Source organism: Pieris napi, chromosome 8 (assembly GCF_905475465.1).
Source record: "Pieris napi chromosome 8, ilPieNapi1.2, whole genome shotgun sequence".
Taxonomy (NCBI): Eukaryota; Metazoa; Arthropoda; class Insecta; order Lepidoptera; family Pieridae; genus Pieris; species Pieris napi.
This window is the reverse complement of record NC_062241.1, coordinates 9,599,661-9,618,540: the sequence shown is the minus strand read 5'-3', so window position 1 is coordinate 9,618,540 and position 18,880 is coordinate 9,599,661. Positions and strand designations below refer to the sequence as shown.

The window sequence follows — 18,880 nt, the reverse complement described above, 5'->3', positions numbered from 1 at the left end:
CATTTTATTGTTAAAATAATTGATGTTAAACATTGTATAATAAATATTGTACACAAGACAATAGAGTATTTTGGTATATGATGTTTATTCGGGCTAAAACGTACGTGTAATTTAATTAAATTTATATGTATTACCGTTCAATAAATAAAACAATTACTTTTAATTACGTTCCTTATATTTTAATGTATTCACGGAAATAGTTTGTGTTAAGACCTTTTTGTCGATCGTAAATTAAGAATAATGTTATAAATTATATGTGTACGAGAGCAAGTAGTTATTTTAAAGTAGTTTTTATAATTAGCTTAGTGCTTAAGTGCGATTATCAGAACTTGTGCTTTCGAAGTTTAGCAAATTAATTTGTCGATCTATCTGTCATTTGATGAAATAAAAAGGTTTCCTTACATTTCCATCGTGATATTTTCTAATCGGTTTATACATCCAGAAGTCGACGACGTGTGTTAAGGGGAGAAGTATTACCCATTTGTTACTGACTAAAGTATCACCAATTGAATATCGAGAAGTATCACCCAACTGCTAAAAACTAAAGGATGATCAAAGAAACAAACCGAAAAATAAGTCAGCCCTGTGTTCCTAAATGAATTTCACACCATTATATCCAGTACACGGACTAGTTTCTGTTTTCACATCACGGAAACTCTAAAGTATTTTAAAACACCACTTAAAGCGCCCTTGGCTTTAAAAAAACAAAAAATGTTATTCAAAATCAGGATCAGGTGCTGACTATTAGTCTCTACCCACAAGTAGTATAAGGAACTAATATAACTTAATAAGACTAAATTATACTATTTTTACATTATAGAATGTCTATACTATGAAATATATATTATTCTAGTATAATTTTCAGATCTCATATATATCAATTTAAAAGGCCTCTGTCGAAGAGGTTCGTACATCAGACTCATATAACATCACCCAATCACTGTGTAAAAGCTCAATTCAATCACGTCAATCAAGTACCATGATATGTACCGCTAAACATGGCATATGAAACGTATAATTGATGTCTCTATAAAATAAAGCTAAACTGTAATTAGCAAGAGACGTGTAACAGAGTATTCGAAAGTCGTTACGATATAATGTCTGATCTTGAGCGTGCACAGCTAAATATAACGTTGATAACGAGCCAAATATCTATAAAACTCTTTTAGAAAATAAAGCGAGAATTTTTGAAAGATACAGACGAATCGTTGAGTATTGTTTATCGTAACGTACTTCTATCGTTGCTGCATTCAAATTTCGGTAAAAGCGAAAAGATTTTTAATACTAAGCTTTGTTTGAAATGTTTGTCCATTTTTGTTTATTTTTTCAATGAGAACTTACGGCCGCTTTCTATACTCAATCCCAATCCAATTTTTACTACTAGAGAGTGATATTTCAATGCATTTCTTATAAACTACTTTTCAATAACCGATCGATGGGTCGACAGTCAATCTGTTTTTGTAAACCATCTTTGGGAGAACCGATAAGTATTTTTGGATTGATATTTGTATGAAAATTACAGATCGACGCTTTCTATATAATAACTAAGATAGCTTGGGTTCAATTCCTGGTTTATTTTAATTAATAATATACAAAAATAAAACCACTTAAAAACACGAACTAGAGGCGTATTTGCAATTATTTTAGTTTCAATACACCATTCGTTAGAATTAATATCAATTAAATTGGAAAAGTATTAGCGGCAGATAAAATATATCAAGTTTTATATGAAATCTCTTAGGTGTTTGATAAATTTCACATTTTAGTTTCTAAGAATTGTTCCTTCGTAGCTCCGTAGCAATCACGTAGCATCTATACTCGACTGCTTATATTTCAATAACACGACACATTTATAATTGGCGCGTAGCGGTGATAGAATAATATAAATATAACTTTCAATAACATCCGGTTTTGGGAAAGACTGACCTTACTTTTGACTGATTTATGATCCGTTCTCAAAGAAGTTGAAAGATAAACAATATTTTTTTAATACATGAATTCAAAAACGTTTCACTTACAAACGTTTTTTGTAACATTTGTTTGTATACTTGTTATTTTACTCATATATTATATATATTCGAAAGGAATTATTTTTAAGAATTTTACATAGTTCTATACTGCTATAAGTTCAAATATTATTAAAATATTTGAACTTATAGCATTATAGAACTTATAGCAGTATAAAAAAGACTTATTTAAAACACATATCCTCAATAATACCCTAAGAGAATAGTTGTATATAAATTTGTAAGGAAAACAACTTTCATAATTCATCTCCACGCCAAATGTTAAAGTACTTCATAAATTTGACCAAATTACTCAGGTGAAACTTATTTCCAGTGTAGACTCATTCACTGTAGGTGGGTTTATTTATCAAATTTTACAAACGATGAATCATCTCTATGTATTAATAATTATTTTTAATGAAATAGGCTTTACTCATATACATGATACATATATGTATTTAGAATAATGTCTTGTTTTCTTTTACAAAATTACTAATTTAGAAACGAAAAATCTTATTGCAACGAGTTTAGTGTTAATTTATTTGATTTAAAAGTATTATGCTTTAATTTATCAGATAAAAGATACTAGACAACAAAGACATTGATGAACAATGTCTGACAGTAAATTTAGTAGAAAAAGTATAAAATGAAATGTTTACTGTAATAGCGGGGGCGGGCGAAATGGTTGGGCGCCGCCGCCCTTGTGCGCCAGTGCGCGCCCGCCCAGGTCCGACACTCGACGTCGGCTCGTCACACCACACACCCGCTAATAACGATCATTATTTAATCGGTAAGATCTAGTGATCCCTCGTGCAAGTGTACACAACCTCATTGTGGTTCCAGTGTTTTATCTAGCTTTAGGTGTAATTTGTATTGCCTCTTTAGGGGTTCGACTGCACGTAAGTTGTACGATGACATAACTGACAAGTGATTTTTATATAGTGGCAGAGTAATAAATAATTGACAATCGATTTTAATAATGTTATTGACTCAAAGTAAATTATGTTTTTATAACTGAGACATTTATTTACTATAAAATAAATAAATAAACGAATAAATAACTAATAAATAAAATTACATTTCAATTTAATCTAATTTTTCCACGTAGATTTATCTAATCTTGACTTACAAAGTTTAAGCTAATTTTTAACCTAATCGAAAAGGAGATACATTAAGTGATGATTAGATATCGCGTTCCATCAGTTTTTGTTTTTTATAGATATAATGTAAAAATGTGTAAATACTAGAAATGTTTAGTGTAATTTGTGTAGTACAATATTGTAAGTGCGACGTCAGTTATGTGTCAGCGGCTATCATTTGAATGCTGTGAATACGATCCGGCCACCGAGCGTCTATTTTTGGCCGCACACGCCGAGCCAAATTTGCAATATCCACCTATCGACGCGTCTTCAAGTATTTTTGTACGATTTCACAATCGCGTTTTTTACATCTCCATTTACTTGACATTGACTATATTCTAAATAAGTCGAAAATAAGACAAATCAGTCATTAACCTTCATTCTCGAACCGGATATAGCATGATGAATAATTTTTAATGTCAAGTTTACTTAATGTTAGTAAAATATATTGTACGGTAATATTGGACGTTTCTAGATTGATGACAAGATTAATAATGTGATCTATACTCTAACACTTACAGTACACGTGAAATCAATATTATTGCTAATAGTAATTATGCCAATTATTAATAACGTGAAAATACAGCTGTCGATCTTACGTCCGGAATTTGATGAATGAAGCTTCTGCTGTCCAGGAATAGAATATTGACGCAAATGCGCGGATATTAATATGATAATAGCAAGGCTAGGTCCCACTTCTAAATAATTCTTTGATGCAACTGTTTTCAATTAATCATCATTAAATAAAACATAATGTATGATTAAATAACAATACAATAAAAAAAACTTTCTTACATTAATAATCTTTATATATCTCTTAGAATTCAAATCACATTTTTTAAAAACCTTGAATCTTTAGTCGATAACGGTAAGCCTAATAAATAGTAACAAGGTCGCTGAAAACGTGAAAATAGCCAGAGAATCATCATTTGTGAAAACGAGCATTTTAGTCGTCACTACTTAAATTGGCGATTGGCCAAGTCCATGGGCCATTCGCCACGGCACCTAGCCATCGAGACGGCTATTCCTAGCGTTCACCTACGTCATTGCTCTATTTACGTAGTCATTGTATTATGTCACCTGATAACCATAAAGTATTGTACGAAAGTAACTTGTAATTGTATTGTTGCAGAAACGAGCACGACAAAGCCGTCAAAATGTTTAAAAACCATTTAGAAATGATTGGGAGAAATGAGTCGCCAACGAAGAAGGCCAGGTTCTGGCAGTCTTACGTACGATCTCTAAAAGGTAAAATCTTCTTATAGTCTGACGCACCTGTCTTTCATTAAATAAGTTGGTTATTTTTAAATATCTTCAACACTTTGAAAGAACAACAAAATCTGTACTCTTCCATTTTTATCATCTCTCTCAATATTATGAATAAATCCGAACGTGGTGTGACATGAGATTTTAGTATTTCATATAAATCTGTTCTAGTGTATCTTATACATTGATCTTCATTTCCAACAGGATCTGAAGACATCAGGGCTGAAGAGAGATACAGGCCAAGCCGCCGCAGCGTTTTCCCTGAGCTCCTCTCAACCTACCCCTACAGCAAATCCATCTACGATGACCCCGTAGGTGCTGCAGAGAGGATCACAGTCCCTGGATACCGTTACCTGCCTGTCCACCGTGAAACCTACGGCTACTCCCCGAGGCCCATCTACGCGCACAACTACCCTCGCTCAATCGAAGCCTACAGGCCAAGTTAGTAACGATATTGCCCTACGCTGCTCGAAATTTGATACCGCATTCTTGCAACATAATTTGTAACTCATTTAAACCCCTATTAAATTTAACTTGTATATATTCAGACGTATATAATGCAAAATAGTTAAGTGTATAGTACTTTACATTTTTATTTAATGTTACGGCATCATTATTTTGATTGTTTCAGCGTCAAAAGCCGGAGCCGTTTATCCTTCCTAATTCTGCATATTGAATATGCTTAAATAAACATTCATATGTACTTAAAACTATGTATATTATTACTATTGCTTAAGCTATCCAATGTCATGTAATGATAAGTTGTATTTTATTAAATAAAGCCATACGCTTAAGTTTTAAGTGAGACCGGTAGAACGCTCGAAGATTTATCAAACAGTTAATGTCTCACATACACGCGCTGACTACACAAAAACACGTTCATTAAATATTATTTAATCAAATCAATGAACATCAAGGTTTTGTGTCCAAGGGTCCTAGGTAAAACAATTCTGCGACAAAGGTGACCTACCAAGTTATATGGTCATGAACAATCTTGTGTTATTCACATTCTTACACTGAGAGTCACACTTGCCACAAAATATTTTTACCTAGGACTCTAGTCCTTCTATTACCAACGATCATTACATTATATCGAGCATAAATGTTTAGTCATATATCTGCTTGCTAGTCACATAACAGCATGGAACATTAGAAGTCACCTCTACATGAATTCATCTACACTTGTTGTAATTAAAACTGACTTCAAAATAGGAGAAAGATTTTAAATTTGTTTTTGGTGTAAATTAATACCCCAGTCTTAAATTAGATATCCTGAAAATAAAACTTTCGGTTTGAATACTCAAATGAAAGAAAACAATACTATCGAATAGAAACAGTAGGTATATGTCAGAATGTTGAGATACCTATTTATTTATTAATCTATAGGTACCTATATTAATTTATTTGTCTTGGAAAGACTATCTACCTATAATTTTGTTTTTTTTTTAATTTGGATGCCATGTCACAGTTGCATTTACGTTTTGAAGTTAGTTTTTTTGTTTGTAATAATTAAAATTCATTAAATCTTCAAGCCTTCCCCAGGTCACATTTGTTAATTTATTCATTCCCCCTTCAATTCTGATTCATTTTTATCATTCCTTACTCTGAAGTGAGCCTAAAAGGTTATTTCAAAGTAAGGTTTGTATGAATCAGGGTTATCAAGTCTGCTGCTAAGAGGTGAGTTCTATGAAAAATATTTATAAATTACAATACAATCATTACTAAAGCTTGCTACGCAATCTAACGTTATCTTAACACTGTTCAACTAAGCATAGATATATCGAATAGATATATATAGAAATCTCTTCGTTTTTTTACATTTCTTTAGTTTTGCAATCTTTATATATTTTACCGATGTTTCAAGTTTGACATTTAGATTTATCATTTATTATATTTTTTTACACTTAAAAGTCCTCTAAAAAGGACCTTGTTTTTTAAGTCGTATTTGGAAATGATATCTTATAATCTTAAATATAACTTCTGTATTTTTTCGTGTAGTCTACCACGTGCCCAGGCGCACCCGACGTGGCGTAGACCCCTTCGACTCGCACAAGGCTTGGCAAGACCATTTGGACAGACTGGCCGCTATCGACCGTCTGTACCCATCCCGTTACGGCCTCTACCTGAAGGACAGGGCTTACCCCATCACTGACCTGAGCGCCCCCATTGTCGACCCCTTGAACCCCAAGAGCCTTAAAGGCATCGAATATGAACCCGACAACAAACCCCACTGGGGAACAGGTAAATTTTAATTTATGCACAACAATTTTTGCTACAGATTAAGTTCAACTCACGGGAAACTATTAACATTATAGCTAGCCAAATTATTGTATTATTAATACTAATATTATAAAAATTAGTATTAGGAAAACATATGAATCAGCGTTAGATAAAAAAAATACCATAGTTTGTGGTGGCCTTGAATGTAAATAGTATCTCGTGGAATGGACTATTGGAGCTACGTCGTTCGTTTATTTTGTCTTTTTCGGTGTCTCAAAAAGACTAGCGAATGGGTTGTTTCAAGTTATTAGATCCGTGGTGCGATTAGGTTTTGAATGCGTCCAATGGAAAATGAAAAGGATCAATTTTATTTTGGATACATTCCTGCCGAAGCGAGACACGAGATAAATTATGTATTTAGATTTCTTAAGTAATAGTCAATGCTCACCACGAAATTCTCTCGTAATGAATTTTTCTGTGCGTGGACTTGCCTATAAATTATATTTATATTTAAAATCTTAAAAATGCTTTTTTTAAATTTTCTGAACAAAATTTGTATACCGTTCAGTCTCTAATAGAATATCTCTTTTATAATTCAAGATTAAGAAATAATTTTAAATTAAAGCCTTAATTTTTTAAATGGTGCTGGTACCCTCAGCAATAATTGAGATGTTACTATTAATTTACTGAATATATGTAAGTTGTAATATACCGAGTACAAATTTATTTACATACAACTAACCAACCATTTTTTATTAAAATATAAAAGACAAAAATATCGTGTTTAATTTAGTAGTTTAGTACCTTCCTCTCATTTGCATTATCTCTAAATTCTTCACGAAAAGTTCTGTCAAGCGGTGGTGTAATTTAATTTACTCCTAATGTGGATACCTGTTATTGGGTGGAGCCCTATAGTATTCCTAGTCTTATGTAGGGAGCAGTTGTTGTTTCCTATGGGGCTCGATCTACTATAAGAATTCCCGCCCAATTGTTACGCCACTGCTAACAAACTCATGTTACGTGCATGAACTGCATTGTAAATATACGCAAGAGAACATTATTGGGAATGTTTAACGCATCGAACAGTACACTCTATATTTATTAATCGTCCCATTCGAGTGGTACTGACCATGAGACTTCAATGAAGGATCTTGGCCATCGCGGTTGTCGGATGAGTTCGCTAAGGATCCATTTTTCGCTGATGCCGAAAAATGGGCAGGTTTCGATCGGTCCCTACGAGGAAAATCGCCTACACCCGTGAAGCCGCGGATAAGTCCTACACGTGACTGCGAGGTTGCTTTTGATTCAGATGGTAAGGGCACTATCTCTTCGTCACAACCCTTAAGTTCTTGTCTCTTGTCTACAAATCTAATCTGTTTTTTAAAAAAGTAGTTAGCTCAATACAAATTCGTGAATTGGAGTAAAGACGTCTACATTCACATCTTATTCCTCTGAGTGTACATGTTCATAAACAATGCACGCTAAAATAGGTATTACTGCTAACAACCATTTGAGTGATTTTGAGTTTTGACTTACACAACTAATTTACAATTATGCTTTTAGAATTTAAATTTATGTGAGCCAAATAACAATATCAATCTTTGATAAAAAGATCCATAATTTTAATGTAGAATACTAATTATGTAGAACTATAGAAATTATTAGCTGAAATAACATTTGATGCTTTTGCTTTGTGGTTTAATAAGGGCGCTGACGAAGAGATGGTTGCCTGAAATTAATTAGTGTACACTATAGGTGCCCCGCTGTACAGTGCTGGCGGACTACGGCGCAGGCCGTGGGCTAACATTTTCAACCCAAGCCCATCTCTGCCCATTACCGCGATCACGAGGGATCCTTTCTGGTACGATTGGCCTGAGCTGAGGCCCATGGCGAGATGGGACCGCAGCCCTTCCTACATCCGCGACTCCTACTTGTCTCCAGTGAAACGCACCTTCCTTTGGGACAAACATCCCATCAGGCCCTTAGGTTAGTGGCCGTCTACGCACTGTGAGCTGTATATCGCCTTCTATCTTCTATTCTAACAATATATTGTTTTATTTAATGCTATTCTCTCATCACGGCAGATTTAATGATGGCTGACATGTTCACTGTGGACGATCTAAGCAAGACAATGCCCTTTGTTCGTAGTCTATAGAATGTGAACATGGGGTATGTTCTATAGGTAAATTTGGACCCCGAGTAGCTAGATCGTTGTCAGATGTTGGTCCCTTTGTTGAATGTAACCGATTAATATGGAGGATGTTTTGATATTCATTACTTTCTTATTCAATATTTTCATCTATTTTCAGTGTTCTTGCGATATTTACTTTCAGTTCATGAAAAAATATATTCATAAAAACCTGTATATACTTTATTTTTCATCTTCACATAGTTAATGGTACCTTCACTAATAATCTCCATCATATAATGTCTCATTTATAAAATAAAACGTGCGTCACATTTGGAACTACAATATTATATTCTAAAAAATTCTAACCTATTTACTAACTACAATTTACTTTCAATTGTTTCTAAGATAAATGTCTAATTGACAGTAAGATGCACGAAAAAACAATTATTATGGATATTGTAATTTTAAATTTATGTCGATTAGTTTTATTATTATTTTATTCGGTTTTAGTTATACCTGACACAAGAGTATTAAGGACAAAGTATTAGAGTATAAAGAAAATAATTGCTAAGTTATTTAATCTGAGGACAAAAAATACTTCCGTAAATATGCAATCCCGTCGTTATAATTAAGGTTTTGTACTCAATTGCGATATAAAAATGAGGTCTTTTAAATATGCATAGCCTTGATGTCGCAAAAATAGAATTGTGTCGCACAAAAACCCAATATTGAAGTTGGAATCGCTATTCAAGTTAGATTTAGGATATTATAGTATCAGCGTTGTTTGGAATTAGGCTCCTCTTACTCTCAGAATAGTATCTGTAATATATTACTATGAAATAAGGTTTTCACCATTTCGGGTTAATTTTACAATATATTTTCAGTTAATAATTTTATTTAATTTTTTCAGCTACTGCTTTTTAACGGCCAGTCAACGAAGCCACTATTTAATGTCGTGTAAATTATAAATATTGTGAACACAGAGCACGAAAATTTTTTACACCAAACAGATAATTTCCATCCAAAATATTTTAATATCAAAGACTGCAATAACATAGTTACTGCCACAGTCACAAACTTTGTTAAGTAATTGTTTTTATTATTATATTTAAATATTTTTATGTACAAACACAAAAAAATAATAAAAGTTGAATAAAACGAGTCATTATTTATTTTACCTCGTATCCATTATTGTAAACTAAATAAGTATCTACATTTAAATCATTCTTAGTTAGACAGTGAAGTCTGGGTAATCTTCCTGCTAACGGCTGACGCTATCTTCTGGGCTGGTTCGATGATTTTTTTGCTCTCCGCCTTTATTCGCGGCCAATTCTCAATGCTCTCGTAAGGTGGGGTACAATGCAATATCTATAGCAGTTACACTAGGCCTACGACGTATGCACTTCCCTGTTCCAAACAATTTCCTAATCGATCGTATGCTTGGGTAGAATCCCAATCCCACTCTTTATCCCCTTGAGAATCTTGTACAGCTAAAACAGTTTTAATTAGGACCGTACTTAGATATCATCAGTCATCAGTCACGCCAAAGGTTATTTAGAAAATCGCTTAGCCTAGGTTATAAGATTTATACCTACCAATAGGTATCTAAATGATTACCTATCAATTCATGCATACGTATATATATCAGGTTTAATCTTACTAAATCCCTACTGAATCGAAATAAAAATATTTAATAAACACAATAAAATTCCATAAGAATATTAATACATAAGTACATAAAAAAATGCCAAATAACATATTGGTTGTAGGTTACTAAGTATTTCTAAACCGGGATCCGGGCATTTATAAAATTGGGGGAAAAATGTCAGTTCTGTGCACATCGTATACCTACATAATAGGTGACAACTGACAGGTGTAGAACCTATTATCCATGTTCACCTAAAGAGTGTTGAAATTACCATAACTTTCGGCATAATAGTTAGAGTAACGTCTAATATTTAAAAAAAATCTGTCGTTTTGCAAAGTAGAATGAATAATTTAAATTAAGTTTAATTACCTTCGTAATTACTGTAATTGTTTGCACTTGTGTTGTATAATAATGCTACAAGCCGTATAGGAGTGAGATTTGGAGCTTAGACCTTTAAGAGACTAATATAAAATAAAGTACATATTAGAAACTGACAATGTTAAAATTTAATAAAGTAAAACCTATATTATTCCAAGCTATATAAAGTATTAAAAACGCAAAATGATGGCGATTTCGTTTGTTTTAAAACAGTAAATGAAGTAAAGACTTTAGACTACGCGTATGACTACGGAGTACGGTCTATGCACGAATGACCGATCACCGATGACGCAGAAAATGGCGCCTGGGCAAGTAAACAAAATGCCGGCCAGGCGCATCAGCAATTTGCGGGTGTATGTGTCGATTCGGCTAGATGTCAATTGTTGCTATTAAAGTCAAAATAAAATTTAAAATATAGTAATATTTAACCGACATACATAAACAGACGCTCTTTTAAATTTTCATTTTGTGAATTGCAATTAATTTAGTGTTAGTGTGTAGACGTTTAAAATCAAAAAACTTTCTCAAAGGTTTAAGACAAATATGGAAAATGAACATATTATTGAAGACGGCGATGCAAGTGTTTTCCAGAGTACATTTGACAATCTTTTTATTTTGAGAGAATTCTCTAATATATCAAGTAGCTTAAGGTGATTTAAAAATAATAATATCTTTTTATATTAATATGAATTCTATATACTTAAACATAATTATATCAAATTTTTATTTATTATTTTAGTGATGAAGAATTTCTGGCAACTGTACCTAAAGAAAAAATTGAAAGTGTTCGTTGGATATCAGTATTCCGATGTATTAAACAAGACATTTTAGACATGATGGTTAGAGAAATGAATAAAATGTGGAGTACTGAAGATATGCGTCAAAAGTTAGAGATACTTGAAACACAGAGAGAAAAATATGCAGAAATCAACCCTCATAACTCTGCTTGGTAATTGTATATATCCCTTATATTAGGCAGAATACCAATGTACAACTGTATGTTTTAGTACCACAGTAGAAACAGTTTGGTATTGGTTGAAAGTGCGTGAGAAACCATTTTATTATGAAGTATATAAAATAATTTACTAAATATCACAAGATATGCCTTTTAAATAAATATTTTTGTGGCAATTGACTAAACTGAAATACTAATAATGTAGTTAACATTTAAACTATAAAAACTTTGTTTGGAAAATACTTCGAACTATGAATTTATTTCTAAATTCAATTAAAATGTTGCAAATCTTTTAATAAAACTATAGTTCTATTCCAACAAATGTTTTTACTATTTTATATTTGTTTTTATTAAATCTGTTTTAGGCGACCCCAGCATGATAGTGTTAAAAATCAATTAAGAGCTTTAGATGCTGGTATTTTAAGAAATCAAAAAGCATTGCTAGAATCATTATTAAAAGACTATGATGAGAAAGTAAATAAGTTACAGAAGACAGTTCAGGCTAAAAGACAATATCTCAAAGCTGTCACAATGGATATTCAAAAATATGAAAAGAATGTTGAAGAAGTGATGTCTAAAATATGTGAGAAGATTCAAACTCATACTGCATTGGGAGAAGAGATAATACCAAAGTTTGATAATGATGTATGGTTAAGTAATACCCAAAAGGATGTGGAGTAAGAATGGAATATTCAATAAAATTTATATTTCAGAAAAAATGTACACACTTGAGAAACATAACAAAAATTTACCTTATTCTAAATCAAATTAACATCAATTAGTACTTTGTGTTACAATAATTGTGAAGAAATGTGTAAGTGTTTCAATACTTCAAAGCAAATTGCACAAGAGCTACTGCAGTGTTTTATAAGCAAATAATATCAATAAAAATTATATTATTTTATATCCTATAATATAGACTTTTAAATAGATACTTTAATTTCTTACACATATTATACATAGTTGATTTTGACATTGAATACACCTAGTATAAATCTTGGATAAAGCACATGGTTTAATGCAACTAAATAAAACAAAAATAAACATCTGATTTTTATAAAGTAATATTTATTAATGATTAATAATTATTGACATTGTTAACATAGCTAAACAATAAATTGTACAATGCAATACCTGCATATAATTTTTTATATATAGCAATTGCACTATTGTTGCGAGGACTACACTGCTTTCTACAGCAATAATTTATATAAAGTAATGGACATGAAGATAAAGCCTCTTGAGGAGTTTTGCTAATTAGCCAATAATTTTGAAATATCTACTTATTGTAAAGTAATACTGCATGACAATTAACATAAATTTCACTGGGGATATCAGCAAACTCCTATGAAATTGCAAAGCCCTTTTTAAATAAACTTATTAGCTACTGATGAAGATTAATATCATTTCTTAGGCCAGCTCCTCCTTTCAATTTGTCCAAATAAAAGATAATACGAAATATAATTTAGAACGACAGCAGTTTTTAGAAAACTTTGTCGTAAAAACTTATAATTTTTGTTTTAATCAACCAATTTTACTTAAGACCTATTATACTTTACATTATAGGCACATTAGTTACAGAATAAGAAACTCAAACGTCTTCGATCCACTAAAAGCTAAATCTAAAATGCCTCAACGCTTGTCCAATGCCCGCATCTGCCACTTTCACTAAATTTTCCTACGATGAGTCAAAGAAGAGGAAAGGCTCGCATAAGGGACCGAAAAAGCTGCAATCGAGAGACACCGCCGAACTTGATCAAAAAAGAGTAGTTCATTCTCAAAATAAAGGCACATAAAGTGGAAAAATAATTTACTATACAAATTTCGGCCTTGTCTTAGGATTGCAATATAATATTATGATACAATAAAATTATTTGTAGCATCCTTCTCACTGTGCAGCACACTGGATCCCAAACGTCAGTTATTTCTTTTTGGGCGGCGACCGCTGAGGCGTGGCCGGCCTCCCGCTGTTGATGCCATTGTACTGATATTTAGCTTTCTTCTCAGATGGTTTCAGTATCTGTTTCATAATTTCTAAATTGTATAAGAAGTCTTACACCAACCTAATTAATAGTTGTAATTATAGTATATATATGCAAGTGTTGATGAAAAGATGTTATGTTGGTATATACATAATATGTATTATGTCACAGTATTTATATCCATATTAAAACTTTGATTCAAATTAAAATTTATGTGACAATTATAGCCATTTGAATTGGTTCTGGTTATAGCTACTGATACAAAAATTGAAAAACAAACCTGAAAAGAGCACATAAGTGTCTCATCCACAGACATCATACCACCAGCATTGTCAAATTCACCACAATAGTTAGGAGCTGAGAAGAGTGTTACTAATTGTCGTTTGGCAAAGAATTCATAGCCATCTTCAACCACCTAACAAATATAAAACCTTGATTATTGTTACTATATTATTATAAAAGCTGTGTTTCTTATTACAACACTGGAATGGATTTTAAAAAAATATTTCGACTAGTTTATATTCTATATTATAAATTTAAGATAATAGTATATTTTGTTAAGGTAGTTAAAAAAACAAATGAGTATTACCCAATTATTACAGAAAACTAAGTCAATAAATTGCACCATTTTAATAAAAATATTCATGTGTCTGTTTAATCACCACATAAACACAATTCAACAGAAAGAGACAGATTGCTTAGGTTAAAAGAGTGCAATAAGAGTAGATTTAGATGATGACGATGGACAGATGATCCAAAATTCACACAGTCAAAAGTTTATACATTATGAAAAATTACTGATCTGTTAATAAAATTTTCAAAATCAATATATTAAGAAATTGTTTTACATCAAGACAATGGTGTATATACCATACAATAAGTTAATTTAACAGTATACTGTCATAAGTTAAACTTACTTAACTTATCTACAATATAATATCATAAAAATATATTGAAGTATGTATAAGGTTAAAACATCTTCATAAGTTACCTGATGAGCTCTACAGATCAAGTCCAAATCATGTCTGTTGAGGAATTTGCTGACAACATCTGGGCCAAATGTGAATGATACACCGCGGTCATTCTCACCCCACCCTTGCACATCCTTATCGGGATCTGACCACAGCAAGTCACAAAGTAATCCTGCAAAAATTTTTTTTTGTTACATTTTATATTTATAACAAAATGTTTATTTATTTATAATAACATTTGTGTCCAGAAACAAATAAAAAGAAATTTACACACCAAATAAGTATAAGAAATTACATAACTATAGGCACTAACAATTTCTACTTAGTTTTGTCAGAAGGTTAGTCCTAGATGTGGGCGCATGAAGTAACGGCGGAAGATGTCGCCTTTGGAACTACCTGCTTCGAAGCTAAGGCACATTATTGATGTGTTATGACATTAAATTTACTAAATCAAAACATTGTTTCCGGATAAAAAACCTTTCAGGCTATGACTGAGTAAAAAGAGCTTCCCCATTCACATTGTGTAATTAAAATCTGATTGCAAAATAATATCACAAACATCCTCCTAAGGCAAACAGATTTGGATACTTTTTAAAAATAATAACAAATATGTCATAAGTATTTTATGGATGAAATATTCTTACCAGTATCAGGCACATCTGTGGGTCTCATAATTCGTCTGATCTGCTCCATGCCCTGAAGGTCTGGTGAAAGTCCACCATGACAGCAGAATATCTTCTCATCAATAATAGCAGCAATAGGTAGACAGTTGAAGCAGTCGGTGAATGTCTTCCACAGTTTTATATTGTACCGGCGCTTGCATTCATCATAAAATCCTGAAATAATTAAATTCTATTTATGATATATCATTATGTAGTGTAGTATTTGATCTCAAATAGGCTCATTGGATTGTTCGGAGGATTTAGAATTGTTAAAAGGACCACAATGTCGTCGTTAATGTAGCCATTGGTTTTTTAATAGACCTTATGAAATATTTTCATTTTATGTAATAATTACATAAATACTCTCTGGGCATATGGAAAGCTACCAGCTTTTTTAGTACTTAAAATGTTATCTTTATACAGCTAGAATAAACAAATAGTTACCATAAATACGATTTATGCTCGCGCACTCATGGTTACCGCGCAGTAGGAAAAAATTCTCTGGATACTTGATTTTATAAGCAAGTAACAGGCATATGGTTTCGAGAGACTGTTTGCCGCGATCTACGTAATCGCCCAAAAATAGATAGTTTGCTTCGGGCGGGAAACCGCCATACTCAAACAGACGCAACAGATCTGTGTATTGTCCATGGATATCACCTGAAATAACAATTAACATTTAACAATTCATGTTATACTTAGTATCCAATCAATCCCCTGTCTCTAACATATTCAGACAAACATTTCATTTTAATTAGAAAATTTAATGCACATGCCTGTGAGCACCTGCACCATCAGGAGGCTTAGCGTACAGGCCTTTAAAAATAATAACCCGATTGAGCACAGGGTAGATACAATTCCATGTCAGCTTCATTGATATTTTTTTAGGCTCATCAACACAAGGCACACAAAAAAACATACCAATGTATAATACATAGTTGAGTCTAGGGACAAGGTTTACATTCCAGGTATACAAATGTATATGCAATATGTATTAATATACATATATTTAAGCTACACAGATATAAAAACAAAATGGCCACATAATTGCCAATGTTGTTATAATTTATAGTGTGCAGTGTAAAGTGAAACTATTTAGTTTATAAAAAAGTAATTAACATGTAAATTAACTATGATAAAATTGTTGTTTTCTTGGTTACTGAAAAAAAAATGGATACCATTGACAAAATAAAACAAACTGAAGTCTCATTTAAATTGTTATTGACATTTTGGTTTGAGTAATAATGAAGGCCACATTACTTCAGTCTTTCTGATTATTTATTTTCATGCAAGAAACTGATCAATGTAGCTTATCTGATTGAGATAGTTCTTCTTATAGGATTCCATCATACAACAAAATATGTTACTTTGAGTTAGTCAAGTACTTACATTATCTAAGTTTTAAGGCTTGGAGTGAAATTATGAAACTACATAATTAAAATTGAGTAATTATTACAAGTAGCATGTATATTTTTATAAGCTTTTGCAAAGTGCATTATAAAACATGTTTATTTTCAAATGCATATGATAATAACATAAGAAATTCTTTTCTTAATTATAATAAATATTTTCATTTCATAATTTGATTTGATATAATACAAATAATTTTTTTAGTGTAAAAGGTTATAGTAAAAATTATCTAAATAGTTACCACAAATTTTCAGTGGTGCTTCCAATTCCAAAAGTATTGGTTGTTGTAGGAATATTTCTCTGGACTTGGTGCATAATCCCCGTACCTCAGATTCTGACATCTGCACTGTTTTCCCTGGGCGGCATCCTCGAACTGCCAATACATATTGTAATGTTATAACAAATAGCTAAGATAGTTTAACTTAATTAAGGAAGGATTGTTATTATCACTTTAAGTTTAAATTTTATATATACAAGTATTTTAAATATTATTTTGAGAATTTTTCAAAAATAATTATTAGCTCATTTTAAGTACTTAACTAAATTATTTTTATTTGATATATTCATTCTACAATTATTAAAAAGCATACATTTTTACATCACATTTAATATCACTATCGAATTTACTGATCAGCTTGTGTGTTTATAAAAAAAACTAATTTTGAAAATAGACTGTAACAGCAGTGAGTATGTTGATTTTATATTTTATTGCACTAAATACAATTCAAACTAAAAATTACATTCATACAATCTTTTTCAGGAAACCTGATAGATTTTAAAAGCTGAGCAGAAATTCTAATGAAAAATATAAACAATTACAAATTCTTATAAGGACTCTAAAAATAACATTTGAAAGAAAATTTATTTTACAACCCATAGACTGTTAAATTGAAAATAAAGAAAACACTACAAAAGAGACATTAATTATACAATTTGAATACACATTTGAAGAACAAAAGTATAACTGAAATATCTAGCAAAGTACAATCTTTAGAAGTCTGGAATTAAACCATACATTCTCCTGAAAAGATGTCTTTGAATTTGCCTTTCCGCCGTGCTGCTTCCTGTTGCAGCCTGAATACTGATGTAACCCATAAAAAGCAGCATGATAAAGTGAAATCAAATAGTAAAGTAATACACAATGCGAACAAAGTACAACAATAAGCCGATGGAAATTGAAGCTAGGAATTCCGTCAAAAATCATACGACATTTCACTATTAAAAATGGACTCAACCTCCGTGAAATTAATAGGAATATAAAAACGTATTAGATTGCACACTTTTTTGTATACTCTGCCAAAGTGGATTCATCTAAGAATCGGGATAATCGATTTATTTAGAAGTTAAGACTAATTTACTATACCTATACACATAACACTGAATCACATTAATTACGCAATGTAGTGCACATTAACACTAAAATTGTTTCTTACACTTAATGCCACACGTTTTAATAAACTTAAAAACAAGTATTTATTACGATTATAGTGAATTTTTACCTTCTAAAAGTCTGTGAATAAGACTATCAACATTTAGTTCCTCCGCCATGTTTACTACACCACGAAATATTACGTCAAACGTGAGTCAAGACTCAAGATTCAAGAGAGCTGCTGATTGCTGAGTGATCAAGAGTATGCAAATAATAAATATAGTGTCCATGAATTGTCTGTGTTGGATAACAGTAATTGTCTTTGACGTTTTTATTAGAGTAAAGAGTTCAAAAAAATAGTTTTTACTGTTGGATTTTTACCACGAATATAATGAATAAGTAGATAATTCGTCGTGTATTCCGTTAATAAAATTTGCTCCATTGTGTAGAATCTTCATAGGATTGTTACAAAGCAGGTTGTATGTTGTTATGATGTCAGGACTGATTAAAAATAGATCAGAATAAAGGATACAAAAAACAAACAATCTTTTTACACAATTGTTTTATAATCTATAATATATCCAAAAAGAGGAACTACTATTTAACGTACAGAAATTGTTTGGTTTATGCTGTTTATAATTGATGTCTAATTAAATGGTGATATATTGGGGCGTTAAGTAAGAAAAGTTAAATGTGATTTAGAAAAAACTATTTATTTGTCATTTAATACGACGCAGACAACG

The 18,880-nt window shown here is 31.6% G+C and overlaps 3 protein-coding genes across 11 annotated transcripts; 2 read left to right on the top strand and 1 right to left on the bottom strand.

The window, feature by feature from the left end:
* The first annotated feature begins 2,673 nt into the window (after nt 1–2,673).
* On the top strand, nt 2,674–9,923 carry LOC125051521. Of its 8 annotated transcripts, none has more exons than XM_047651889.1 (8): nt 2,674–2,796; nt 4,278–4,393; nt 4,616–4,852; nt 6,410–6,652; nt 7,779–7,943; nt 8,387–8,617; nt 8,716–8,800; nt 9,673–9,923. In XM_047651889.1, the coding sequence occupies exons 2-7, from the start codon at nt 4,303–4,305 to the stop codon at nt 8,784–8,786; spliced, it is 1,038 nt and encodes a 345-aa protein (XP_047507845.1). In that variant the 5' UTR covers nt 2,674–2,796; nt 4,278–4,302; the 3' UTR covers nt 8,787–8,800; nt 9,673–9,923. The 8 variants fall into 8 exon arrangements, 7 of the variants coding, with proteins under 7 accessions (XP_047507845.1, XP_047507844.1, XP_047507848.1 ...); XM_047651888.1 differs by having other exon boundaries at nt 8,716–8,813; XM_047651890.1 differs by having other exon boundaries at nt 2,749–2,905; nt 8,716–8,813.
* A 1,179-nt stretch (nt 9,924–11,102) lies between these two features.
* LOC125051603 lies at nt 11,103–13,766 on the top strand. Its single transcript, XM_047652041.1, has 3 exons — nt 11,103–11,438; nt 11,528–11,737; nt 12,109–13,766. The coding sequence occupies exons 1-3, from the start codon at nt 11,332–11,334 to the stop codon at nt 12,422–12,424; spliced, it is 633 nt and encodes a 210-aa protein (XP_047507997.1). The 5' UTR covers nt 11,103–11,331; the 3' UTR covers nt 12,425–13,766.
* On the bottom strand, nt 12,786–18,423 carry LOC125051602 (serine/threonine-protein phosphatase PP1-beta catalytic subunit). 2 transcript variants are annotated; one of them, XM_047652039.1, is made up of 8 exons: nt 18,268–18,369; nt 17,784–17,849; nt 17,010–17,141; nt 15,803–16,018; nt 15,341–15,532; nt 14,717–14,868; nt 14,006–14,140; nt 12,786–13,763 (listed from the first exon to the last, which is right to left on the bottom strand). In XM_047652039.1, the coding sequence occupies exons 1-8, from the start codon at nt 18,314–18,316 to the stop codon at nt 13,665–13,667; spliced, it is 1,041 nt and encodes a 346-aa protein (XP_047507995.1). In that variant the 5' UTR covers nt 18,317–18,369; the 3' UTR covers nt 12,786–13,664. The 2 variants fall into 2 exon arrangements, with proteins under 2 accessions (XP_047507995.1, XP_047507996.1); XM_047652040.1 differs by lacking the exon at nt 17,784–17,849 and having other exon boundaries at nt 18,268–18,423.
* Between the last annotated feature and the right edge of the window lie 457 nt (nt 18,424–18,880).